This window comes from Micropterus dolomieu, linkage group LG19 (genome assembly GCF_021292245.1).
Source record: "Micropterus dolomieu isolate WLL.071019.BEF.003 ecotype Adirondacks linkage group LG19, ASM2129224v1, whole genome shotgun sequence".
Classification (NCBI taxonomy): Eukaryota; Metazoa; Chordata; class Actinopteri; order Centrarchiformes; family Centrarchidae; genus Micropterus; species Micropterus dolomieu.
In genome coordinates, this window is record NC_060168.1 from 33,249,002 (window position 1) to 33,274,962 (window position 25,961).

Below are 25,961 nucleotides of genomic sequence, written 5' to 3' on the forward strand. Positions count from 1 at the left end.
TGATGTCACTGGTGGTGTGTCAGTGAATCTGCTTTGTGATTTTTCAAGTAAATTTAAATCTTCTGAGCAACTTGTCTTCAGTTTTATATATGTATTAATATTTATTACATATAGTTACTGATGTGAAATGTTGATTGATCAGACACGTGATGATGGAAGTGAAACAGAAACGCCCCCGTGTGGTGAAAAGGTGTAAACACAACCGAGTCATTCTTTCTTATTTTTAATGTTCACTCTGATTCTTTAGTTTTTTATTCTGTTGCTTTTATAAAAGCTGTAAAACATCCGGGTACAAAGACGATCTTTAAAGAGAGGAAGTCAGCTAAAACGGGCCACTTTATTTGAAAAACAACAGTGAATTGTTTTGTAATTCTGAGAGTTTGCTATCACCGTGTTCATTCAAATATTTCATTGAAAAATGCGTTAAACATTGAACTGATCTGTTGTGTGTGTGTTTCTGCACATGTGACTGCTCAGTCAGCCTGTGTGTGCACGTGGCCCACTTTAAGTTGCAAAAATCTAAGTTTCTTTACAAATTTGAACTATTTATTTGAACGATCCTGGCAAAACATCTTTAATAAACATTTAACTTTGTAGGTTTGGTTACTTTTAATCGCTTTATCAGCCTTATTAGTGAGAAGGATTCCTCTGACGTACTTCAGGTGGGCTGAGCCCCGCCCACTACAGACACCTCAGACCAATCAAAACTATTTTTACATGTCAACCACCAGTGCTGCAGCAACAACTCAAGATCAGTACTGGTGATTGGATGTAAAGTTTTAGGGCGTTGTAAAGCTCCAACCTTATTGGTCCCATTTTATCTGACTCAGCAGAGTCTGTTTTTATTGAGCCTCTGAGGGAGGAGTTAAAGAGTCTGATGGTCACAGGCAGGAATGACTTCCTGTGGCGCTCTGTGGTGCATTCTGGGGGAATGAGTCTGTCACTGAGAGTCCTCCTGTGTTTGACAGCACGTCATGAAGGGGTGGGGGGGGTTGTCCTGTCTAACATGTAACTCCACACACTCACTGGCCTTGGATCAGTTTGTTGAGTCTGTCGGCGTCCGTTACCCTCAGCCTGCTGCCCCAGAATGCAACAGCAAACAGGACAGCACTGACACATACTCCTAAACACCCTCAGCAGATGTTAAAGGAGCTCAGCCTCCTCAGAAAGAGCCGGCTCTGGCCCTTCCTGCAGAGGGCTCAGTGTTTGTGGTCCAGTCCAGTTTGTTGTCCTCCTCAGATCCAGGACCAGCTCCTCTTTGTCCCGCTGAGCTGCAGATGGTTCCGCTCACACCACCGCAGTCCTGGACAGAGACAGCTGCAGCGTTAAGGAGGACTCCAACATGTTCCACGCCTGAAGCTGAAGAAACTCCAGATGAAACTCAAACGATTCGTTTCAGGTCTGTGAGATTCTCCACATTTCAGGTAAAATGTTCAGCTGATTTATTTAATTTACCTGAGAAGGTGTTTCCCCGATGAAAGACCGGATATTTAGGTGAAGTCTGGTTCTGACGTGTGAAGACACGATGTTGGACTGAGTGGACATCAGCCTTCAGTAACCTGTGTGTGTTTTCAGCTAAAGCAGCGAGCCCCCCCCCCCCCCCCCCCCCCCCAGATTTCATCTAAAGTCACTGTTAACCTGAACAGCTGAGGGAAGCTGCTGATCCTCAAACTCCCAGAATTCCAAAACAATTCTACTTATTTTACATTTTTTACCAAAGAAATCTTTCACAGAGCCGTGCACATTTAGAAAAACATCATTAGGCCTCATGCAAAGCTTATCTGATGGTCTTATAGTTATTTCCCAAAAAGTCCTGAAGTTGAATTGTTCGTCCAGTTTCCTTCTTACATAAAGTTGAACATCCAAACAAAACATTCTGCTGCACGTTCATTAATAAAACAAATTGTTTCAACAGTAATTCTAAATTTCTCTAACATCTTTTTTACTGGATACATAAGATGCCGTATTTGTAGGAAACCTCTTTTACTTTACTGTTAAGACACAATTTGTCTCCAATTAGTCAAAGTTTTGTGCCAATTAATTTCTCCATGAAGTGAAGCCCAGCAGAGAGAGACGGCATGTTTTTATTCTCAGTAACGTCAACTTCTCCAAACTATTTAATACGGTTAGGTGGTGGGATCATTGAGACCTGGAGGAATCCTTTATCCAGACTTCAGTCCAGATCAATCGGCTTTGTTGGCACAAATGTTTCAGTTAAACCATCTTACATAATTGCAAGGTTTACAAGATTAATCCAATCAAGACCGCTCAGTTTAGCAGTTAGAAATGACAAAAACAAAAATAACACAATTTAAACTGCAAACAGAAGTGGGGATTGGCCGAGCCCCTCGCTGTCCCTCAGGTTGGGACACATGCGTCTGTCCTTCTCCTGGGAATATTCTTCATTTATTGTTTTCTTCAAGTTCTTTGAAATCCGGTATTAGCAGGGTCTCAGATTCTGGACTCTTCAGGTAACCGGGACTTTTTCCTGTTTCAGGGTCTCTGGGTCTGCACTCGGAGCTGGACAGCAGACAGAAATTCAGCCGTTTCAGAATCTCTGTTTAGAAAATGATCTAGTTTGTGTTGTTTTTTTTTTGTTCCAGATATTTTAGCTCTGAGTGATCATCTGTTTGCTCTACCTGGTGTTTGGAAAGGTGTGCGACGTGTTGCAGGACTTGCTCAGATGAACTCTCTGCAGCGTTCAGCTCTTGGTTCAGTTCACCTTTATGGTCAGACTTAGAAAAACACACACACACAACACGATAAAACACAAAAGCACACAAAAATAGGACTTAAATTGGCACTTTTTATGCAAGACATTTGATGCTTCGACAGAGGAGACCAGTGTCGTACGACATTATTATCTCAAGGATTCACCAGCAGCTCCTGATGCATTCAGATTTCTCAGTCGAGCTGAAAGTGTTAACTCTTGTCTTAAGAAACAAATGACTTGCACCAAGTCTCGGGTCTAAGAGCCTGTTTTAAAGCTCTAGTGTGAGTTACAGGACAGATCAGTTTGTGCAGAGCTCCAAGCCGTCATACTTTTGATCTCTAATAATAAATATATTCATTTCTTGTGTGTTCCTGTCTAATGTAAGAAGAGTCACAGCCTCAGTTTTGTAAGGTGATAAATAAACCTTCCTTCTGCAGCTTCACGCACACTTCCGGCCCACCGCTGGAGCGACGTCATGACGTCACCCACCGTACGTAGCGCGCTGTGGAGGAATGTGCGGAAACTTCTCCTCACTTTTCTTTCTGCGCTGTTCGTCGAAGAAACAGATAACAAAGCTGGAAAAAGTGACGGAAAGTCGGGTAAAGTTTGGACCTGAAGCCGGTGAGTCCCGCGGCTGTTCGCTGCTTAGTGTCCGGCGCAGAGCGCAGCTGCTGCGGCTGTTAGTCCGAGCGGAGCCGCCGGAAAGTTGTTGGTAGTTGGGAGGAAAATGGAGGCGGTGAGTTGGAGAAGAAGGCGCTGTCCGGGGCTGATCAGGACCATGGCTAACACTCCGGCCCGGCACTTTGCTTTAACTCACCGCCCCAGAAACCCACAGAACAAACACCTCCCGGTACTTCACAGCAACTTTAACATGTCTGGATCAAAATGTCGCTGTTTGACTTCTTCTGCGCTTCCGCAAACTTTTCTGAAATGGTCGCTGTGAAAATCACAACCGCGACTGCAGGAACATTTAGACTGGAAACTTTAAGGATCTGAGTTTAGTTTAAAACACGTTTCAGCAGATATCTTAGTGATAGACACGAATAAAGAGGGGAAATAAATAGTGTGTTTTAATCCTCTAAACTATTCAAGGCCTCGCGCTGATTATCAGATTTCACTTTTTAATCTCTAAACCTCTTTGGATTTAAATAATCTCCGACTTTTATCATCTGATCGACGCTACATTTTACTTTGTAGCTCCAAATGAGCTAAAATAACTTTGCTGTTAACTCTTAAAGCTCCTTGTAAAGAATCTCCCGTCACCAAACTTCCATTTAAAATTAACGGTGTTTACTCAGATATTTGCGGAGGGCCTGTTTGTATCTGGCTGGTTTAAGTCGTTTATCACTTTGTGTTTTCTCAGTAAAAAGTCCGTTTGCTTCCCCTTTTTGTAACTCTTGTGGATCAAATTGTCTGTTTTCACTCTGAGACCATCAGCGTGTGTGAAGTCTCTGGCATCGTTAAAGTTGGTGTTTTCCGGAGGGAGTTCTGAACGCGTGTCCTCTCCGTCCTTATGGCGCTGTCGACTGAGATGTGGTGCTGTTTCAAAATGGCCGACAGACACTTTTTCAGTGCGCTGAGCTTCAGCAGCAGAGTGAGGCATTTTAAACTACACGAAAATAATGTGTGGAAAGTGTCCCCTGAAAGTTGGATTGATGTTTTAAACCCTTTATCTTAAAGTTTACTGCAGAATATTTGGGATTGAAGAAGATTTAACACTAAATAAGCCTACTGGTGGCCCCCGGGGGCAGCAGGGAGCTGTGGGGCCTCCTGGTAGTTTGATGAAATTAAAGTACCAAACTGCATCAGTACAGCTGAATAAGGGCGTCTTTAGGCCGCCGCCACGTCTCCCCCCTCTGATGGTCATTTCTTTATTTACCCTCAGGTGCAGAGCTGAAGTCAACATGGCCGCTCAGACGGTGTTCTCGGTGGAGATGTGTCCTGTGATGGAGGACGGTCAGAGCCTCAGCGACATGCCCAGGAACACGCTGCCCGCCCCTCAGCTGGTGATGCTGGCCAACGTGGCGGCGGCCGAGGGCGGCGGCGCCGGCAGCTGTGACGGCGGCGCGGCGGACGAGAAGGAGATGATGGAGCTGAAGACGGTGGGAAGCAGCTACTCTGACAGCGAGGACGAGAGCATCATCAGGTCAGGAGTTAGTCTGCTGCACGGCGAGCTGAAACACCGTCGTCAGATTATTTTTGAACACAGTTCAGGTTTCAAGTGGAGAAAGATTTGACTCCATGTAACCAGACGTAACACCTGAAACCAGGCGGGTAGATTAAAGAAGGTGGTATTCTGCTCATTTTCAAAAACACCATATGTTTTATCATACTGCACATTGCTGCAGCTCCTCTTTTCAGCCTGTGTTGAAGGCTTCGTTTTAGCTATGGAGTGATACATCTTGTCTCTACATGATCTTTGTTGGGAGTTGCACATGCTCAGTTCCTAGTTAAGGCCGTACGTGTTGCCGACCGGCTCGGCAACACGGACTGGAGCGAGAGTTTCAGAGCGGTGAGTTATTAATCTGTATCCATAAAGTTTTAACTGAGCTCTGTCTCTACATCACAGGAACAACTTTCTGTCCACTGACTGCCTGGAGGGTAGCTAGTGTTTGGAAGGGAGAGGAGAGCTGTGTGCTGCAGCTCGCTGTTTCTGAGGGCGTGTCGGAGTAGCCGCTCGGCGAGCGTTATATGAGGCGCGTTTAGCTTTCATCCCTGTGACGTCACAGCCAAAAAGCAGAATACCACCTCTTTAAGGCTCCACACCTGCAGCACGAACAACGATACGATATAAAAACATGAACAGGTAAATACAGTAGGGCTCGCCCGAAGGTCATCTTTTTGTGCTTCGATAGTAATTAAGAGCGAATAATCGAAGCTTGTTTCCAGCCTACAGTTTACTGATTCATTTTAAAATGTAGGAAATTTGACTGTTTTGATCTGTAATGAAATTAAGCTGTTGTAAATTCAATAAACGCCATAACTTCCACGCTGCTGCTGTCCTCACTCAGGTTAAAGTTCTCCAGACAGCTGAGGGCTTCATCTAGTTTTCCCTTTATGTGAACTGGAGCGTTACGATCACTGCACGTCGGCGGTCAGGCGCCCGAAACCCCCCCCCCCCCTAAAAATCACATCTCATAATTGAAAATCGAATGAGCACCCGCCAGTAGAAAATACAGTTTCCATTCTACGGCTCGTTTGATGTTTCTGCGTCGTGCTGACAAACATCAGGTGAAATGTGGAAGTTCGCTCTCTGCTCTAAAAGCTCACTTTGCAGCTGGTTTGCCTGCAGATCGGTCCGTGTTACCTGTGTGTTGACTCACCTGTGTGTGTGTGTGTGTGTGTGATCAGGTACAGCTACGACAACCAGAACCACAGAGAGGTCTGCATCATCGAGTACCCCGACCCCCTAGGCCCGGGCATCCACGCCGTGATCGTAGGAAACGAGTCGGAGGAGGACGAGGAGGACGGCGGGGACAAAGCTGAAGATCTGTCCCGTCCCACTCGGGCCCGCCCCTCCGCCGCCACCAAAATACCCGAGCAAGGCATCAAACGCAAAGGTAGCCCCGCCGCAGCCGCCGCCACAACCGCCGCCGCCGGGACGGAGAGATCCAAGAAGAAGAAGCCCTTCCACTGCAAGCCGTGTCACTTCCAGGCTCAGAACGAGCAGGAGTTCGTGGAACACCTCGGCACGCACGGCGTCAGCAAGATGATGGTGGTGAACCGGGTGGAGGGGAGGAGCAAGGCCAAGGCCAAGGCGGCGGAGACGTCAGAGTCCCAGGCGCAGTCAGGAGGGGAGGCGGAGAGCGGCGGGGAGGCGGGGGCCGCCGGCGACATCAAAGGGCTGATCAGATGTGAGCGGTGCGGATACAACACCAACAGATACGACCACTACATCGCCCACCTGAAGCACCACAGCAAGGAGGGCGAGGACCACAGGTAAGAGGACCACGCCCACACCCTCGGGGTCCCGTGGGGTTCTCGGGGCCCTGTAGGGGTCCTGCTGGGTTCTCGGGGCCCTGTAGGGGTCCTGTAGGGGTCCTGCTGGGTTCTCGGGGCCCTGTAGGGGTCCTGCTGGGTTCTCGGGGCCCTGTAGGGGTCCTGTAGGGGTCCTGCTGGGTTCTCGGGGCCCTGTAGGGGTCCTGCTGGGTTCTCGGGGCCCTGTAGGGGCCCTGTAGGGGTCCTGCTGGGTTCTCGGGGCCCTGTAGGGGTCCTGTAGGGGTCCTGTAGGGGTCCTGCTGGGTTCTCGGGGCCCTGTAGGGGTCCTGTAGGGGTCCTGCTGGGTTCTCGGGGCCCTGTAGGGGTCCCGTGGGGGTCCTGTGAGGTTCTCGGGGTCCTCTCGGGGCCCTGTAGGGGTCCTGTAGGGGTCCTGCTGGGTTCTCGGGGCCCTGTAGGGGTCCCGTGGGGGTCCTGTGAGGTTCTCGGGGTCCTTTTGGGGTCCCGTGGGGTTCTCGGGGTCCTTTTGGGGTCCCGTGGGGGTCCTGTAGGGGTCCTGCTGGGTTCTCGGGGCCCTGTAGGGGTCCCGTGAGGTTCTCGGGGTCCTTTTGGGGTCCCGTGAGGTTCTCGGGGTCCTTTTGGGGTCCCGTGAGGTTCTCGGGGTCCTCTCGGGGTCCTCTCGGGGTCCCGTGGGGGTCCTGTAGGGGTCCTGCTGGGTTCTCGGGGTCCCGTAGGGGTCCTGTAGGGGTCCCGTAGGGGTCTCGGGGCCCTGTAGGGGTCCTGCTGGGGTCTCGGGGCCCTGTAGGGGTCCTGTAGGGTCAGGCTCTGTTGCATTCAGTCGTTCTTATTCCACACCGTCTGTTGTTGTCGATTAAATCCCGGCTCAGATTAGAAATCAGGAAACGTGGATGTAAACGATGAGTCACGTGTTCACGTTCGTCAGAGCAGAGTCTCTGCAGCAGATATCGATCACAGACTCGTCATCTTAACGACCGTCAGCGGGGAAACTCCGGCCTGAAGTGTTTCAGCTTCGTGGTGACGCAGAACGCTTTCAATCCGCTAACGAGGACGTTCGGATAGACAGAGTTGATCACTTAGGCCAAATGCTCCAGAGTATGGAATGATGAGCGGAGAGATCATCCTTATTTATTCTTTATTCCTTTTTCTTGTGTGAATGAGTTTGAGGATGAGTGTAACGCTAAGTGTGGTTTCTATAAAGAGAGAAACAAATGAATAAAGGAAACATATTACATTACCAAAACAATAGTCAGAATATGACTATATATCTCTTAAACTCCAATAATGAAAGCAGAAAGAAAGGATTCAAACACTTATTATATGGGATTCTCAGATTTTCTACTATGCGTTAAGTTCCCGCTAACAGACAGCACTTCCTGTCATCTTTGATACGCGTCGTAGCCTCCAACTGACTAAACGCCTTTTATTGTGAAAACCCCGTACCGGACGCTGTGGTTCCGTTCTGATTCAGAAGCCTCGATGGCGCTCCAAATAACAGTTTTCAACACCACTTACTTCTTATTCTACTCAACCACCAAGTACTGAACAACAACAAGCAGTAAAGTATAAAACATGTCATCTAATATTACATATTTTTAACCCGACGTACCGAATCAGATGAGCCGAAGCTCGAAAGTAAATGTACGAATGCGGATATAATTAGTACCACGGTCGCGTACTAAAACTCCTAAGTTTACGTATTTCTGAACTCCTAACTCTTATCAAACAGCAGAAATAACAACTGGATGTACTTACTCTTCTCATTTACTCTGAAGAAAGGTGCAGCTCACATTTACAATCCAGCTGCCCGACTATCTCTATCGTACTGCATACTAACTGTGTGACGTCTGATAATATACAAACCAGCACGCGCTTTGGCTACCCGGTGCTAAATAAACAGAAATAACGGGAAACACGAAGCCCAATATGGTCAACTGCACTAAATAATAACATAACTTTGGAGCCTTTCCTACACAGGCTCAAAATTGTTCGATTTTGTCGACTCAAATGTTTTTACTGAGATGAGTTTGACTTTTTATTATCTCATAAATACAGTCAACAGCCATAAAACTCAGTTTTCACCATGTTTTTTTGGGATTAATTGTTTTATAAAACAGGCTGTGAAGGATTTAGGAATTTAGGATTTGGTGTGTGGAAGAGCTGCTGAAGCCTAAAACACATCAAACTGATTACTGAGTTAACAGCACGCCACGTGACCAGAACTCCAAACTAGCCAATCAGATTTCACGCTGAGCTTAAATCCGCCTCTGCACTTTCACGATTGGTTGCTGGTACAAAGGAAATGACCATATTTGGATGTGACAGCGTTGTGCAGCAGAGAGATGATCCGGTGCAGACGGCGACAGCAGGAGGACGCGTAGCGTTAGAAAAGCTAACTTCAGGAGAAACCTACAGACGCTCAGAGACAAACTGCAGGAAAATAAACTACTGAATGTGGATTTTATTTCTTTATGCTAGTGTGAAAGACGAAAAGTTAAAGAAGCAAAATTGACCAGAGCGTGATAAAACGGCGTTTATCCCTGCCCGTGTCTCAAACAGAGTACGGCCGGCTGTTGTTCTAAACTTTCCTTCCTGCCTTGTGCTGACCGTCTGCCTGACTGTGTCTCTGCAGGGTCTTTAAGTGCACTCTGTGTCCGTACACCACCGTCAGCCAGTACCACTGGAGGAAACACCTGAGGAACCACTTCCCCAGCAAACTGCACACCTGCAGCCAGTGCTCCTACTTCTCCGACCGCAAGAGCAACTACATCCAGCACATCAGGACGCACACAGGTAGGACCGCCGGAGCCAGGTGGATCAGCCGCTCGGTCAGGGGCAGAGGAAATCAGGACACACCTGCAGGGAGCTTAGAGACCTGATCCTGCAGACAGGGAGACGGATCAAAGCCTGTCCAGCTGTAACGACCCCAGCGGAGCTCGTTACAAAAGGGGTCTAACTTAAATAAAGAGTCATAAAGTTATAAAGATTTAATACCACAGTGCTGCCGCCCTGCTGGACGGTGGACAGGGGAGGTTTCTAAACCCTCTTTATCAGCTCCTCCCCCTGTCAGAGCTGCTGTAACACACCCGAGTCAAATCAGATGCACGTCATTACCAGCAGGGGGCAGCGTTTCTGCCAATCCAAGTCAAATCAGATGCACGTCATTACCAGCAGGGGCAGCGTTTCTGCCAATCCAAGTCAAATCAGATGCACGTCATTACCAGCAGGGGGCAGCGTTTCTGCCAATCCAAGTCAAATCAGATGCACGTCATTACCAGCAGGGGGCAGCGTTTCTGCCAATCCAGGATCTCTGGATCTCATCTGATCTGTTATGAGTGTAAAGGTCTTCATCCAGATGAACATGTGATGTGTTTTCTGTCTCTTCCAGGCGTGCGTCCTTTCCGGTGTCTCTACTGCGACTACTCCAGCTCACAGAAGACCCACCTGACCCGACACATGAGGACTCACTCCGGTCAGTCCGAACGCTCAGCCCCAAAATAAGAGTCAGACGCAGGAAGCTGCACGGGTTAATAAACGAGTTACAGGACGGGGGACTGGACGGCGTGGACTCGGCTCACCTGACTAGACTCTCGACCAAATCAGAAAGACTTGTGGCCATTTAACGCGGTGACGCGCACAGAACGACTTGTCCGGGACTAGTTGACCTTTGTTTGGGACTTACTGCCCTTCACCTTACCCTCAGGCACATCTAAAGGTTATTTTATACATTTGACTCGACGTGACTCGTGAACTGTTGACCTGTGACAGCAGAGTAAAACTTTAAATACCGACAACAGTATTACTGCAGTAGAAGTATGTGATTGTTCCTTGTTGTCACTAACCGAACTGTCTTGTTGCTCTCACTGTAGCCGTCGATGTCGGATTAACACGGTAAAGTGATTAGCGTCTGTGCTACGTGCTGTGACTTCCTGTGTGAGGCAGATCAGTCTGAAAACAGCACCTCTGTTTTCAGGTTTATCTGCTCAGGTGTGAACTTCCTGCATGAACAGTAGACTTGTGGCTGCACGAACTGTCGGTCTGAATGATTTAAAAGTCACATGAACAGATTGGCAGGATTTCATTGGTGAAGTTTAGAAAGTACAAAGAACTCAGCATCTCCTCCTCTTCCTCATGTCTCCTCCTCTGTCTCCTGTCTTCTCCTCCTCTTCCTCATGTCTCCTCCTCCTCTTCCTCCTGTCTCCTCCTCAGTCTCATGCCTCCTCTTCCTCCTGTCTCCTCCTTAGTCTCATGCCTCCTCTTCCTCCTGTCTCCTCCTCAGTCTCATGTCTCCTCCTCTGTCTCCTGTCTTCTCCTCCTCTTCCTCCTGTCTCCTCCTTCGTCTCATGCCTCCTCCTCTTCCTCATGTCTCCTCCTCTGTCTCCTGTCTTCTCCTCCTCTTCCTCCTGTCTCCTCCTCTGTCTCCTGTCTTCTCCTCCTCTTCCTCCTGTCTCCTCCTCTGTCTCCTGTCTTCTCCTCCTCTTCCTCCTGTCTCCTCCTCTGTCTCATGCCTCCTCCTCTTCCTCATGTCTCCTCCTCTGTCTCCTGTCTTCTCCTCCTCTTCCTCCTGTCTCCTCCTTAGTCTCATGCCTCCTCTTCCTCCTGTCTCCTCCTCAGTCTCATGCCTCCTCCTCCTCTTCCTCATGTCTCCTCCTCTGTCTCCTATCTTCTCCTCCTCTTCCTCATGTCTCCTCCTCTGTCTCCTGTCTTCTCCTCCTCTTCCTCCTGTCTCCTCCTCTGTCTCCTGTCTTCTCCTCCTCTTCCTCCTGTCTCCTCCTTAGTCTCATGCCTCCTCTTCCTCCTGTCTCCTCCTCAGTCTCATGTCTCCTCCTCTTCCTCATGTCTCCTCCTCTGTCTCCTGCCTCCTCTTCCTTATGTCTCCTCCTCCTCTTCCTCATGTCTCCTGTCTTCTCCTCCTCTTCCTCCTGTCTCCTCAGTCTCATGCCTCCTCTTCCTCCTGTCTCCTCAGTCTCATGCCTCCTCTTCCTCCTGTCTCCTGCCTCCTCTTCCTTATGTCTCCTCCTCCTCATGTCTCCTCCTGTCTCCTGCCTCCTCTTCCTCATGTCTCCTGTCTTCTCCTCCTCTTCCTCCTGTCTCCTCAGTCTCATGCCTCCTCTTCCTCCTGTCTCCTCCTCAGTCTCATGCCTCCTCCTCTTCCTCATGTCTCCTCCTGTCTCCTCCTCTGTCTCATGCCTCCTCTTCCTTATGTCGCCTCCTCCTCTTCCTTATGTCTCCTCCTGCCTCCTCCTCTTCCTTATGTCTCCTCCTCCTCATGTCTCCTCCTCCTCATGTCTCCTCCTCCTCCTCATGTCTCCTCCTCCTCATGTCTCCTCCTCCTCCTCATGCCTCCTCCTGTCTCCTCCTCAGTCTCATGCCTCCCCTTCCTTATGTCTCCTCCTCAGTCTCATGCCTCCCCTTCCTTATGTCTCCTCCTCAGTCTCATGCCTCCCCTTCCTTATGTCTCCTCCTGTCTCATGCCTCCCCTTCCTTATGTCTCCTCCTGTCTCCTGCCTCCTCTTCCTTATGTCGCCTCCTGTCTCCTCTTCCTTATGTCGCCTCCTCTTCCTCCTGTTGCCTCCTCATGTCTCCTCCTCCTCTTCCTCCTGTCTCCTGCCTCCTCCTCTGTCTCCTCCTCCTCCTCCTCTGTCTCCTCCTCCTCATGTCTCTTCCTCATGTCGTCTCTTCCTCATGTCTCCTCCTCTGTCTCCTGTCTTCTCCTCCTCTTCCTCCTGTCTCCTCCTTAGTCTCATGCCTCCTCTTCCTCCTGTCTCCTCCTTAGTCTCATGCCTCCTCTTCCTCCTGTCTCCTCCTTAGTCTCATGCCTCCTCTTCCTCCTGTCTCCTCCTTAGTCTCATGCCTCCTCCTCTTCCTCATGTCTCCTCCTCCTGTCTCCTCCTGTCTCATGCCTCCTCTTCCTTATGTCTCCTCCTGCCTCCTCCTCTTCCTTATGTCTCCTCCTCCTGCCTCCTCCTCCTCCTTATGTCTCCTCCTCCTCCTCATGTCTTCTCCTCCTCCTCATATCTCCTCCTGCCTCCTCCTCTGTCTCCTGCCTCCTCATGTCTCTTCCTCGTGTCTCCTCCTCCTCCTCTGTCTCCTGCCTCCTCATGTCTCCTCCTCATGTCTCCTGTCTCCTCCTGTCTCATGTCTCCTCCTCATGTCTCCTGTCTCCTCCTCATGTCTCTTCCTCATGTCGTCTCTTCCTCGTGTCTCCTCCTCCTCCTCATGTCTCTTCATGTCTCCTCCTCCTCATGTCTCTTGTCTCCTCCTCCTCATGTCTCTTGTCTCCTCCTCCTCATGTCTCATGTCTCCTCCTCCTCATGTCTCATGTCTCCTCCTCCTCATGTCTCTTCATGTCTCCTCCTCCTCATGTCTCTTCATGTCTCCTCCTCCTCATGTCTCTTCCTCATGTCGTCTCTTCCTCATGTCTCTTCCTCCTCCTCTTCCTCATGTCTCCTCCTCCTCATGTCTCTTCCTCATGTCTCCTCTTCCTCATGTCTCTTCCTCATGTCTCTTCCTCCTCCTCTTCCTCCTGTCTCCTCTTCCTCATGTCTCTTCCTCATGTCTCTTCCTCATGTCGTCTCTTCCTCATGTCTCCTCCTCCTCCTCCTCAGTCTCCTGTCTCCTCTTCCTCCTGTCTCCTCCTCCTCATGTCTCTTCCTCATGTCGTCTCCTCCTCATGTCTCTTCCTCATGTCGTCTCCTCCTCATGTCTCTTCCTCATGTCTCCTCCTCCTCATGTCGTCTCCTCCTCATGTCGTCTCCTCTTCCTCATGTCGTCTCTTCCTCGTGTCTCCTCCTCCTCCTCATTCTCCTGTCTCCTCCTCCTCCTCCTCATTCTCCTGTCTCCTCCTCCTCCTCCTCATTCTCCTGTCTCCTCCTCCTCCTCCTCATTCTCCTGTCTCCTCCTCCTCCTGTCTCTTCATGTCTCCTCCTCCTCATGTCTCTTCCTCATGTCTCCTCCTCATGTCTCCTGATGGTGAGAAAGGCTAAGATGTGCAGCAAGATCTATAATTTAGTGTTCCCTAACTGTGACCTCATCAATCATCACTTCCTACAAGCAGCTCTGACTCTGTTAGAAATATTTAATGTTTGGCTTCCACAGAACATAAAGCCTATTAAAATGTTTTGCAGAAGAATTAATGAATCGCATAAGATTTTAAGTCCAGCAGAAGTACGTCCTCAGTAAATGTCTCTGTCCAGACTCAGCTACAGCACATACGCACATTAAAGTTTGATTCTTATCAGCTAAATTAACGGACAAAATTAGTTTTTCCGATAATGAAAAACGCCCCAATATCAGCCGAATTGTGGCGCATGACTCTAAAATAAATTCAGGTATGTCTTTAATTACAGAGACAGGAGCTGGACGCCCAGAGTCAAACTGTAGAGCTGAAAATGAGCACGAAAGGTCCCTTTAAACACTATTAGCCAATAACAAACGCTGTGCGAGTAATAACTGGAGGTCAGCTGATCGTCTCGTCAGACTCACCTGCTGCATGATGAACCTGCGGTGTCTCGTTGTCCTCTGCAGCCTTTTAACGTCTCCTTCCTGTGTGCAGGCGAGCGTCCCTTCAAGTGCGAGAGCTGTAACTACCTGGCAGCCAACCAGCACGAGGTGACCCGCCACGCCCGGCAGGTCCACAACGGCCCCAAACCTCTATCCTGCCCGTACTGCGAGTACAAGACCGCCGACCGCAGCAACTTCAAGAAGCACGTGGAGCTCCACCTGAACCCTCGCCAGTTCCTCTGCCCTCTCTGCAAGTACGCCGCCTCCAAGAAGTGCAACCTGCAGTACCACATCAAGTCCAGGCACTCGGGATGCAACGTCGCCGTGGACATCTCCAAGGTCAAACTGCGCGTCAAGAAACCCGGTCCTGACGGGGCAGAGGAAGACTCCAGGGCGAGCAAGGTGGACAACTCATCCAGCGTCGACGAGGACTTTGACATGGACGAGGACGACGGGGACGAAGGCGCGGATTCGAGCCCGATCAACCTGTCGATCAGAAAGAGCGGGCGGCCCAGCAACGGCCAACCGGCGGAGGGTGAAGCACCTGACAAGGCCCAGAGGAAATCCAACGTCTCATCTGAGAAAGAGAAACCGCCGAAGGTGAAGGACAAGGTGGAGCCAGAGAGGAAGGTCACGACACGGCAGAAGAAGACCGAGAAGGTGATCGAGAATCCTCCAGAGACCGCATCCGTCAAAGAAACCCAGACGGAGACGGAACCAGCTGCTGTTAGTACAGAGGCCAAGATGAAGAGACGAGGCAAGAAGCTGGCGGCGGAGAAAACAACCGACCAGGACCAGACGGAGCCAGAGAAACCTGCCCAGCAGAGACCGGAGGAGGAGGAGGGACCAGCGAGGCAGAGAGAGGAAGAAAAGCCAGAGAAAGAACACCAGAAGAATGAGAGCAAAAGCCTCAACAAGCCGAGGAAATCTGCTTCCAAAAAGTCAGAGAAAGGACCAGAACCTGAAGCTCAGCAGAAACCGGACAGTCCTGAGAAGGTCCAGAAGAAGGCTGTGAAGAGGAAAGAGGCCGAGGCTCTGGATCTGTCCAGAAAGTCCTCGTCCGAGACTCCGTCTAAGGCCAGACGGCTGAAAGCTGCAGAGAAGCTGCAGATGAAACCAGGAGACTCGAAGAAGGTGAACGACGCCGCTCCTGCAAAGTCCGACGGGACGACCCCCGTGAAGCAGAAGAAGACCAGGAACAAGAAGGCCCCAGGCCTCCAACCAGCTGTGGATCCACCAGAAGACGAGACCACCTGTCCTGCCTCTGACGCTCCAGAAGGATCCGCTCAGCCGGACAGCCCGACCCAAACCTGTGAGCCCCGCCCGACGCCAGACAGCCCGGCACAGAAGAATGAAACCACTCCGATCAAAGGTCCGGAGGAGGCGTCACCGTCCTGCAGCTCCACGGACGACCGCCCGGCGCCGGCCTTTGTTAAACCCACATCACCGCCTTCTCTGGTGCTTCCAGGCCAGCGAGGCAAACCTGCCGATCCCGAGGACGACGAGGGCATCCACAGCAGCCACGAAGGAGGAAGCGACATGAGCGACAGCGCTTCTGAGGGCAGCGACGACTCCGGCCTCAACGGCGCCGGGTCGGGCAAAATGGCCAACGACCCCGAAACGCCCACCGACGAGATCCCGACGCCGACTGAGCTCAAGAGTCACATGTGCATCTTCTGCGACCGTACGTTCCCTCTGGAGGTGGCGTACCGGCGCCACCTGAACCGCCACCTGGTCAACGTGTACTACATGGACAGCACGGCCAAGGAGCAGAACTGAAGACCAGCAGGTTCTGCAGGGACCTCCTGATCCCAGCCTCCTGCTCCAGAACCTTTCAGACTAAACTGTAGAAGACGGCACCAAACCTGCTTTTATTAACTGAACACAGAAGATCAAACAGGTTTTTAAGGTTCTGTTCGCAGCTTCGTGAGTTTTTGGAAGAACCAGCACGGCGCTCGAACGCCTCCTTCCTGTTTCTCACTGTCACGCTTGAATGTTAAATGACCCAAAAATGTTCCAGAGTTTGGTGCAGATGTGACACAGTTTTGGTTTGAGCTCGGGCTGCAACTAACGATCATTTTCACCATCGATTATTCTGCCGCTCATTTTCTACACTAATCGATTCGTTGGTGAAAAACGTGGATCAGTGTTTCCCCAAAGCTCGAGGCGACGTCCTCAAATGTTTTGTTTGGCCCACAAAGACCTTCAGTTTCCTCTTAGAGCAAAGAAACCATGAAATATTCACATTTGAGAATCACATTTTCTTTCTTTTTTTTTTTAGGAAATTGACTCAAACGCTGAATCGATTGTCAGCAGCTGTAATCGACGCAGCGCACTGATAAATTCTTAAAAGTAACCAGATGAGGTGCACAGAACCAGAGCGTTCCCCAGATCTGTCAGACTACGCATCTGTAAATCTGATTCTGCTGCTCCGTGGCGTCCTACCAGAGCGCTGCTCTAACGTCTCAGATTTAATCACACTTTAACCTTTTCATTCAAATCAATCCAACATCCTGTTCCTCATGTCCGCCTGCAGCAGCTTCATTAGTTTTCCATCGTTTCTCCTAATTAATTTTCGAGACATTCGGCCGCATCAGTGATATCATGACCATGAAAAGGTTCCCGTGCAGCTGACGCCGCCACCTGAATCTTATCAGAAACATCTGGCTTGGGACTGTTGTAATATACTGTATGTACACAAATATTCTTTTCTATGATTAAGTGCATTTTTCCTTTTTAAAAAACATTCAGTGCCTTCTGACAATCAGTCCTGTGTTCAGACATCGTTTCTGCAGCTTCGTCCAGAGAGACGCTCGCGTGTGAACATTTAACTTTTTATTTCTGAAAGCTGAAGCTCTCTCAGGTCAGCTTGTGTCCTTGTAAATACTTCTGTGCAATATTCCCTGTAGTTGAGAAGCCAAAGTGAACCTTCACCTCTGACCTGCAGAGGACAGAACGTCACCTTCCTCCTGTCTGCGGTTGGAGCGCAGTGAAATCGCACTGCAGCGACTTTAAATGGGTTCGAGGATGAAACTGATGTTATTTAGCTTTTTGTTTCTGTCACACGTGCCGATTCAAACGTCCCAAAGAGCTGCAGTTCAGAGGAAATAACACCGCCTTCATCCTTTAAGGAGACAGAAGAAAACTCTCTTCCTTTAGCGGCTCGTTAGTCACTGAAGTCAGAGGAGGGCGGAGCTTCTGTTCTCATAACGACAGAACACATGAACTGATCTCATATCAATAATCAAAAACTGTAATTAGTCTGCAGGAAGTTCTTCACTCTTTATTGTCTCAGCTAACAGATTTCACTTCATGTATCAATCTGCTTTTTTTAAATAAACATTTTCATGATCAAATCGTCGTTTCTCTGCTGCTGATTACAAAACAGGAAGTAGTTCAATGTTTCTGTCCACAGCAGCTTCGCGCTGCGCCGTCAGACATGTCACAGTTGATGCGTCACATGTTACTTTGGTTTATGCTGCATTACCATGGAAACAAACACACCCCTGATCAGGTGTCAGAGTTCAGAGTCCTGCAGAAACGGGAAACGGCGTCCTCTGCAGCCAGCCAGACAAATAAACAAACGTCACTGTGGAAGCTCCTCCCACCTGTCTGCTGGTGTTCACTTCTTCTTCTTCTTCACCTGCAGCCTCTCGGCTCCGTGGGCCGACAGTCCGCTGTCCAGCAGCCCCGGCGGCTTCACGAGTTTGTAGGCGGCAGATTTTCTGATGCGTTCTCCTTTAAGAGAGACGACATGAGGAAGCAGCGGCGGCGTCCTCAGACTGAAACCTGCCGCCTCCGGACCATGAACCCTCAGCAACAGCTGATCCCCTTCTGCTGCCGTCACAGCCACCCAACCTGCAGACAGACGGACGGACAGGTAGGTCAGTTTAAAGCGGGACAAAAGCGTCGGTTGGATCTGGAGACGTGAGAAAACCTTTGTACGAACATCACAATAAAACGTTTCACTTCCTAAACTGATCGTTTCAACATGTTAAAGGGAAACTTTGGCGCTTTCACACTTTATCTAACTAAAGAGTTTAAACATCTTCACAGCTGCAGAGTTTCTATGAAAGTAAACGTTCTCTCTGAGGCAGCTGGAGAAACAAACCCGTCGTCTACTTCCTATTTATTTATGGTATTTTTATGTATTAAAAGGTTTGACGTGACCTTTGTCAACATTATTTGTTATAATTTGTGTTCAACCTTCACACGCTCGCTCAGGAAGGCGGCGAGCTGGCGGGTGGGTTTCAGGTGTTTTACCTGCAGACGACAGTTTGACGTCGGCAGCAGCCTCCAGGTAACCTCGACCCTCCAACCTGAACTCCTGAGGAACCAACGCAGGAAACTCCTTCATGCGCTCCGACCCTCCCAGAGGAACCTGAACGCAACACGGCACAGATATCAGTAAGTGTTGAATCAGCTGACGTGATCATGCGACCGCGGCGAGGCTCACCCCCAGCAGGACGTGTCCCGCGTGTTTCTCATAAACACTGGCGGCCTTTTCGAGACTGGTGACGTGAACTGGGACCCGACTGGAGGCCACGACCGAGAACCAGCAGGACTTCCCCCCCTGTGGAGGAGAGAAGAACAGCTGATCAGCAGTGTCTGCAGCGAACCCTAAAGAGCTAAGATGCTAACAGTTAGCCATGTGTTGATCAGATCTCTCTTTAGTCTGCTGAACTAACCGAGGCCCTGAAGACAGACGTGGCGCCAACTCACAGGAAACCGAGTCACTAACTTTGGACATCAGAAGAACCTAAAATATTTATTCAATATTGATCAGGCATTGATTTGATGTTCTGACCTGCAGGAAGTCGATCCTGGCCAGAGCTCCTAGGAACAGACTCAGACCGGGCTTCAGCACAAACGTCCGCGGGACGACTGCCTGAGTGGGAACCACTGACATCACTTCCTCTTCTGTCAACAGGCTGAGGAGCTGAGAGAGAGAGAACTTGTTGAACATTTTGCAAAAACCTTCAGAAAGGACTAAAGAGGAAACATCATCTTTAGATACACTGTGTAAAGGCAGGTGTGTGAAAAATGCTGTAAAGCAGGAACACTTTCAAAAACAGACTTAAAAAAAGTGAAATCTGCTGTCCCCTCAAAATAACATCGCACAGCCGTTAATGTCTAAACCGCTGGCAACAAGAGTGAGGACACCCCTCAGTGAAAATGTCCACATATGTCCAATTAGCCATTTTCCCTCTCTGGGGTCATGTGACTCGTTAGTGTTACAAGGTCTCAAGCTGATGACAGACGGAGCAACTTTTAGAGCAACGTTGTTGGGCAATGTTACCTTCAATGGTTATGAGTAAAGATTACTACCTTAATAAAGTGAGTCCTGCCTACAGTCCAGCACGGTGGTGGGAGTGTCCTGGTCTGGGGCTGCATGAGTGCTGCCGGCACTGGAGAGCTACAGTTCATTGAGGGAACCATGAATGCCAACATGTGCTGTGACACACTGAAGCAGAGCAGGATCCCCTCCCTTCAGAGACGGGGCCGCAGGGCAGCGTTCCAACATGATAACTCTCTGGTGAACGCCATGCTCAACAGGGTTAAGGCAGCGCTGGAAAATGGTGGCCACACGAAATATTGACACTGATATTTTCACTTAGGGGTGTCCTCACTGTTGATGGCGGCAGTTTAGACATTAACGGCTGTGTGACGTGTTATTTTGAGGGGACATCAGATTTACACTGTTCTACAAGCTGCACCGCTCACTACTTTACACTGTTCTACAAGCTGTACGGCTCACTACTTTACACTGTTCTACAAGCTGCACTACTTTACACTGTTCTACAAGCTGCACGCTCACTACTTTACACTGTTCTACAGGCTGCACCGCTCACTACTTTACACTGTTCTACAGGCTGCACCGCTCACTACTTTACACTGTTCTACAGGCTGCACCGCTCACTACTTTACACTGTTCTACAGGCTGCACCGCTCACTACTTTACACTGTTCTACAAGCTGCACCGCTCACTACTTTACACTGTTATACAAACTGCACGCTCACTGCTTTACACTGGAGCAAAGTGTCATTTCTTCAGTGTTGAAACATTAAAAGATAGAATCAGAAAAAACAGCATGAGATCTGACAGCTGATTGGTCGCTTGATGACCTGAAGTCTTGGAGGCTTTATATTAGTAGTGTTATTGATTATTGATCAGATGTATCAGACTCACATCGTGCTCCTTCATGATTCCAGGTGTGTCGAACAGCCAGTGAGCGTCTTTCAGCTCGTTGAAGGTGAACTCATCAGTCGGCCTGCTGGGAGCTGAGAGGTCATGTGGGGTCACACAGAGGTCAAAGGTCAGGTCAGCAGCATTTAAATCGTTCCACTGTGTTCCCGTCTTTCCCACTCTACGAACAGTACTTGAAAGCAGCATGACTCCATTCCTGATACTTGATCATTTCAGGGGTTTATGGGCAGATCATCTAACGAGGAGCCTCGTTACGCTTATTTAGGATTCTGGGTAATGTAGTACTTTAGTAGGACGTCCATGAAAAGGAAGCAGTGGTCCGACTGACCATTATTACCACTTCCTGTTCCTCGAGTTCAGTGTTTCTTAAAAAAACATCTTCCTCATTCTATAAAAAGAAGCCTGTGGACATAACTTCAACTCCCAGGGTGCATTTCACTAACAACCAACCAATCACAGAGCTTCAAATTAAGCAACAGCAGCAGAGGATCATGGGTATTGTAGTGTTTTACACAGAAACAAAGAGCAAATAAGTTTCTGTTAGGTCACATTCAGAAGTTCCATTTAAGAAACATTTAAAATAAGAACGATGATGAACTCTGTCCCGACCCTCTAAAGCACATGACTTCACAGATCTAACCAATCAGAACACCCCTCTCCATGTCCTCACCTGTCGTCGTCATGTCTCCGTCTTCGTTTTCTCCGAAAGCCAAAGAGTCAGGATCAAAGTCAATTTCTTTACTTTTGGACCTGATGTCAGACCGGAACGTTCTGCCAACACGACCTGGACAGGTGGACAGGAAGAGAGGAGGACAAGAGAGGACGGGAGGAGGACAAGAAGACAGGACGACAAGAAGAGAGGAGGACAAGAAGACAGGACGAGGACAAGAAGAGAGGAGGACAAGAGAGGACGGGAGGAGGACAAGAAGACAGGACGACAAGAAGAGAGGAGGACAAGAAGACAGGACGACAAGAAGAGAGGAGGACAAGAAGAGAGGAGGACAAGAAGAGAGGACGGGAGGAGGACGACAAGGATAATAGGACAAGAAGAGAGGAGGACGACAAGGATAATAGGACAAGAAGAGAGGAGGACAGGAAGAGAGGACGAGAGGACAAGGAGAGAGGACGATTGGACGACAAGAGAGGAGGACAGGAAGAGAGAAAGAGAGGAGGACAAGAAGAGAGGACGAGAGGACAAGGAGAGAGGACGATTGGACGACGAGAGGACGACAAGAAGAGAGGTAGACAGGAAGAAAGGACAACAGGTGACAAGAGGACAGAAAGAGAGGAGGACAGGGACAACACATTAATATAACAGATGAACACACAGATTCTCTACACTCCCCCGTCTCCCCCTTCTTACCCACTAAGTAGCCCTGCCTGCTGAAGTGTTTCAGCCTCTTCAGCTCGTCCTGCGACAGCTCGCTCTCCGTCTGTCTCGCCGCTTCGTTCAGTCGTTCCTGCCGCCTGAACATCCTGTATGGAGTCGGGTTGATGATGGGAAACTTCAGCAGGTTCAGAGTCGTCCCTGAACGCACCACGGTAGGAAAAAACAAACACACGATGACGACGAGTCAGTTTGTGGGGAGGCGTTCAGGTGACGCGTGCCGAACTGAACACTTAGATTATTATATATACACTGCTCAAAAAAAATAAAGGGAACACTTAAACAACACAGTGTAACTCCAAGTCAATCACACTGCTGTGAAATCAAACTGTCCACTTAGGAAGCAACACTGACTGACAATCAGTTTCACACGCTGTGCAAATGGAAAAGACAACAAGTGGAAATTATAGGCAATTAGCAAGACACCCCCAATAAAAGGAGTGGTTCTGCAGGTGGTGACCACAGACCACTTCACAGTTCCTGTGCTTCCTGGCTGATGTTTTGGCGGTGCTTTCACTCTAGTGGTAGCGTGAGACGGAGTCTACAACCCACACAAGTGGCTCAGGTAGTGCAGCTCATCCAGGATGGCACATCAATGCGAGCTGTGGCAACAAGGTTTGCTGTGTCTGTCAGCGTAGCGTCCAGAGCACGGAGGCGCTACCAGGAGACAGGCCAGTACATCAGGAGACGTGGAGGAGGCCGTAGGAGGGCAACAACCCAGCAGCAGGACCGCAGCAGGAGGAGCACTGCCAGAGCCCTGGGCTAAATGACCTCCAGCAGGCCACACATGTGCATGTGTCTGCTCAAACGGTCAGAAACAGACTCCATGACGGTGGTACGAGGGCCCGACGTCCACAGGTGGGGGTCGTGCTTACAACCCAACACCGTGCAGGACGTTTGCCAGAGAACACCAAGATTGGCAAATTCGCCACCGGCGCCCTGTGCTCTTCACAGATGAAAGCAGGTTCACACTGAGCACGTGTGACAGACGTGACAGAGTCTGGAGACGCCGTGGAGAACGTTCTGCTGCCTGCAACATCCTCCAGCAGGACCGGTTTGGCGGTGGGTCAGTAATGGTGTGATGCTTTAGTCCAGGTCTGGGAGGAGATCCCACCTCATCAGGAGCCCAGGCGTTGTAGGGAGGTCATACAGGCACGTGGAGGCCACACACGCTACTGAGCCTCATTCTGACTTGTTTTAAGGCCTGTAGTGTTTTCCACTTTGATTTTGAGTGTGACTCCAAATCCAGACCTCCATGGGTTGATAGATTTGATTTCCATTGATCATTTTTGTGTGATTTTGTTGTCAGCACATTCAACTATGTAAAGAAAGGAGTATTTAATGAGATTATTTCACTCATTCAGATCTAGGATGTGTTATTTTAGTGTTCCCTTTATTTTTTTGAGCAGTGTACATGTTTTAATCATCTTTATAGTCAGTCAGTTTGTTCGTTCTGCTATTTCATTATAACTAATTAAGATCAAACCAACAGAAATGTGAATGGAGTCTGGCGTGCTCACCGGGCCACGGCGATATGGTGGCCTTGTGGATGACGTCAGAACCTTTGGACTTGCAGTAGTCGGACTCCAGCAGCGTGTTGAAGAGCGTCGACTTCCCCGCATTGGCGCTGCCCACCAGGTACACGTCCCCTTTGTACCTCCATGACCTCTGCAGGCTGGTGATCAGACCCTCGATGCCGTACCCGGTCTTGGCGCTGATCAGGTGGACGTCGGTCACCTGACCGCCGAACCCGGCGTCCCGACAGTACTGAGCGAGCTGCCGTTTGATCCGCTGCAGGTAGTTGGGCGAATCTCCTGGCAGGAGGTCGATCTTGTTGCCGAGGACGACGACGTGTTTGTTGGTCCCGACCAGCTCTGGCAGGTCGGCGACGATGGAGTCCGGGACGTCCAGCAGGTCCACGATGAGCAGCACCAGAGCCTTGTGGGGGCGGACCTGCCGCACCACGGCCCGGTACTGGTCTGCAGACATGGTGAGGCTCAGGGCCTTGTGGTGGTGGGTCAGCAGGTGGCAGCGCTGGCAGGTGGCGCCGCTCAGACGCTCCTCCTCACGCAGCGCCTTGAACTTCTCACTGGGCAGGTATCCGGGGACGTCGGCGGCGGTGCAGTGCAGGATGGCGCCGCAGCCCGAGCAGCAGGAGTCACTGATCGGCTCGTCCAGGTCCGGAGTGCCGAAGACTTTATGCTCACCTTTCCCCGCCGTCTTCTTCTTCTTCTTTGTCGTCTTCGCCGCCACCAAGCCGTCGTCCAGCGGGAAGTCCACGTCGTGGAACTGGATGAGAGAGTCAGGCTCCGCCTCCTGTTGGGCCACGCCCTTCAACACCTGCAGTTGGCGCTCCAGAGACCTCAGGTGTCTCTGAGGAGGAAACTGATCTGCCAAAGATCCAGGAGGAGGAGCAGCAGGAGGGGAGGAGGAGGAGTGGCTCAGCTGGAGGAGGTCTTTCTCCTCCTGATGGGGGTCTGGATCCGGATCTGGATCTGGATCTGAGCACCAGGAGAGAAGAAGAAGAACACGGACCAATCAGAAGCAGGCACTGTGGGTTTTACATGTGGTGATGTCACTGAAAGTCCTTCGTGTTCAGGTGCGTTCGAGATGACGGCGGCTGACTTTCGCTGATGATGGTCTTACGTGAGCTGCAGGTGACTGCAGGGGCGGGGTCTAAATGCGGCGCCGTCAAGTCGGACACATTCTACCTGCGTGAGCTGAGATCAATGACTGAATGACTGACCAGGAAAAAGGTGGTTCCCACTGCGGCCGCCAGACTCGGCGTCTGCAGCGAAGCCGAAAGTTGGAGACAATTTTTCTCAGGTTCAGTCATGTGACATCACACCTGATCGGCCTTTATGAGACCTGCTTATTGATTATTATCAGCTGATCACTGCTCAGGCTCCATAAACAACAACAAATTCATCACATGACCGAAACCCAGAGGCTCCCACAACACTGGGGACATTTCAGGGCCCCTGCAGGTCCGGGGCCAGTTTCCAGCCTGGTGATCCAGCTGTGCTTGTGAGCCTATAAAGGATCCCAATCAATTAAATCAATCAATAATCACGTGCAGGTGTGACGCAGCTAAAAGAAAAAAGTAAAGTCACAAAACTCTGAATAGTACTTGTGCAGTATTTTTGGCGGGCTACGTGTACTTCACTCAGTACTTGTACCTGTCCGGGTCTCCGTGTCTCACCTGTACAGTCCACAAACACGAACTGCTCCTCCAGGTTCGGGTCCACCGTGCAGCCCCGGATTGCCGTCCCGTGTCTGCTGATGAGCTGCCGGGACAAACCACGACCCGCCGCGGCCCCTGGGCCCGGGTCTGATTCCGCAGCGGCCCCTGATCCCGGCGCAGACCCCGCACAGCCCGCAGCGGGCACACGGCGGGGATGAAGCCGAGCCCCCCTCCACACCGCCCGGCGGACACTCACCCGAAACACCGCCAACATGTTCCGAGCTCACCTTGGAGCTCCGCAAACGCACACGCTGCCTGCGTCAACTTCCTGGACGGATGTGACGTGAAACGCGTCATTTTGTTTATTATTTTGTTAAAGAACGAAAATTGTTTTTAAAAAAGACTAACAAACATTTATTTGCCACGCGGACACGTTCAGGATCGAAACAAGGTGGCAGGATCAAATCAAACGTGATCAATAAGAAACGCTGAGAATACGCAAGAGTTGTGACGTCACACGCTTTCCGCTCCAGGCGATGACGACAGAGGTGTCACTCCGAGCAGTTTCTCAGTTTAACTTCAACATCTGTGGAATAAACATGTTTCCTGCCTTCACACTGATCACGCTGTTGTTATTAAATATAAATAATTTTCCCTGAAACTGTCTCATACAGACTCATATGGCTGTCTGAGTCCTCAGCTCCAGATTTAACTGCTCAAAGGAATTGATAGAATTTGCTTGCAGCAGCAGGTTTCAGTGTTTCCTGCTCTGCTGCTTCAGCTCTTCTTCTAACTGAGCGTCTGGGACCTGAAGAGACCGACTGCTGGGACCTGGATTCCTGTCCGATGCAGGATTTCTCATCAGTTCGGGGTCTCCTGTGTCGTATTTTACGTCTCATCGTGCACGAAACATTTTCAGTGGGGGACTGCAGGCAGACCAGTTCAGGACCCGGACTCTTCTCCTGCAGAGCCGTGCTGCTGGGACACCTTCAGAACCTGGTTTGGCGGCGGC

General features: G+C 50.0%; 2 protein-coding genes and 1 long non-coding RNA gene across 3 annotated transcripts; 1 reads left to right on the plus strand and 2 right to left on the minus strand.

Annotated features, from left to right (window-relative positions):
• Positions 1-2,065: 2,065 nt before the first annotated feature.
• On the minus strand, positions 2,066-4,239 carry LOC123957754. The gene is made up of 3 exons (XR_006821879.1): positions 3,326-4,239; positions 2,640-2,735; positions 2,066-2,520 (listed from the first exon to the last, which is right to left on the minus strand). It is a non-coding gene; the product is annotated as an uncharacterized LOC123957754 (long non-coding RNA).
• Positions 3,181-17,526, plus strand: rest (RE1-silencing transcription factor). The gene is made up of 6 exons (XM_046030774.1): positions 3,181-3,334; positions 4,599-4,859; positions 6,065-6,652; positions 9,300-9,460; positions 10,056-10,139; positions 14,223-17,526. Exons 2-6 carry the CDS (start codon positions 4,618-4,620, stop codon positions 15,947-15,949), a joined length of 2,802 nt encoding a protein of 933 aa, XP_045886730.1. The 5' UTR covers positions 3,181-3,334; positions 4,599-4,617; the 3' UTR covers positions 15,950-17,526.
• noa1 (nitric oxide associated 1) lies at positions 17,428-25,351 on the minus strand. The gene is made up of 9 exons (XM_046030778.1): positions 24,968-25,351; positions 23,286-24,266; positions 21,742-21,906; positions 21,049-21,162; positions 20,361-20,452; positions 18,978-19,109; positions 18,627-18,743; positions 18,434-18,551; positions 17,428-18,028 (listed from the first exon to the last, which is right to left on the minus strand). Exons 1-9 carry the CDS (start codon positions 25,221-25,223, stop codon positions 17,793-17,795), a joined length of 2,211 nt encoding a protein of 736 aa, XP_045886734.1. The 5' UTR covers positions 25,224-25,351; the 3' UTR covers positions 17,428-17,792.
• Between the last annotated feature and the right edge of the window lie 610 nt (positions 25,352-25,961).

Excerpts from the sequence above, each read along its gene's own strand:
- rest (XM_046030774.1), top strand. The coding sequence starts at position 4,618 with ATGGCCGCTCAGACGGTGTTCTCGGTGGAGATGTGTCCTGTGATGGAG. Across the intron at positions 6,653-9,299 it reads AAGGAGGGCGAGGACCACAG|GGTCTTTAAGTGCACTCTGT; the intron begins GTAAGAGGACCA and ends GTGTCTCTGCAG. Across the intron at positions 10,140-14,222 it reads ACACATGAGGACTCACTCCG|GCGAGCGTCCCTTCAAGTGC; the intron begins GTCAGTCCGAAC and ends TCCTGTGTGCAG.
- noa1 (XM_046030778.1), bottom strand. The coding sequence starts at position 25,223 with ATGTTGGCGGTGTTTCGGGTGAGTGTCCGCCGGGCGGTGTGGAGGGGG. Across the intron at positions 18,552-18,626 it reads CGGGACACGTCCTGCTGGGG|GTTCCTCTGGGAGGGTCGGA; the intron begins GTGAGCCTCGCC and ends TGTTGCGTTCAG. Across the intron at positions 18,029-18,433 it reads CGTCAAACTGTCGTCTGCAG|GTTGGGTGGCTGTGACGGCA; the intron begins GTAAAACACCTG and ends GTCTGTCTGCAG.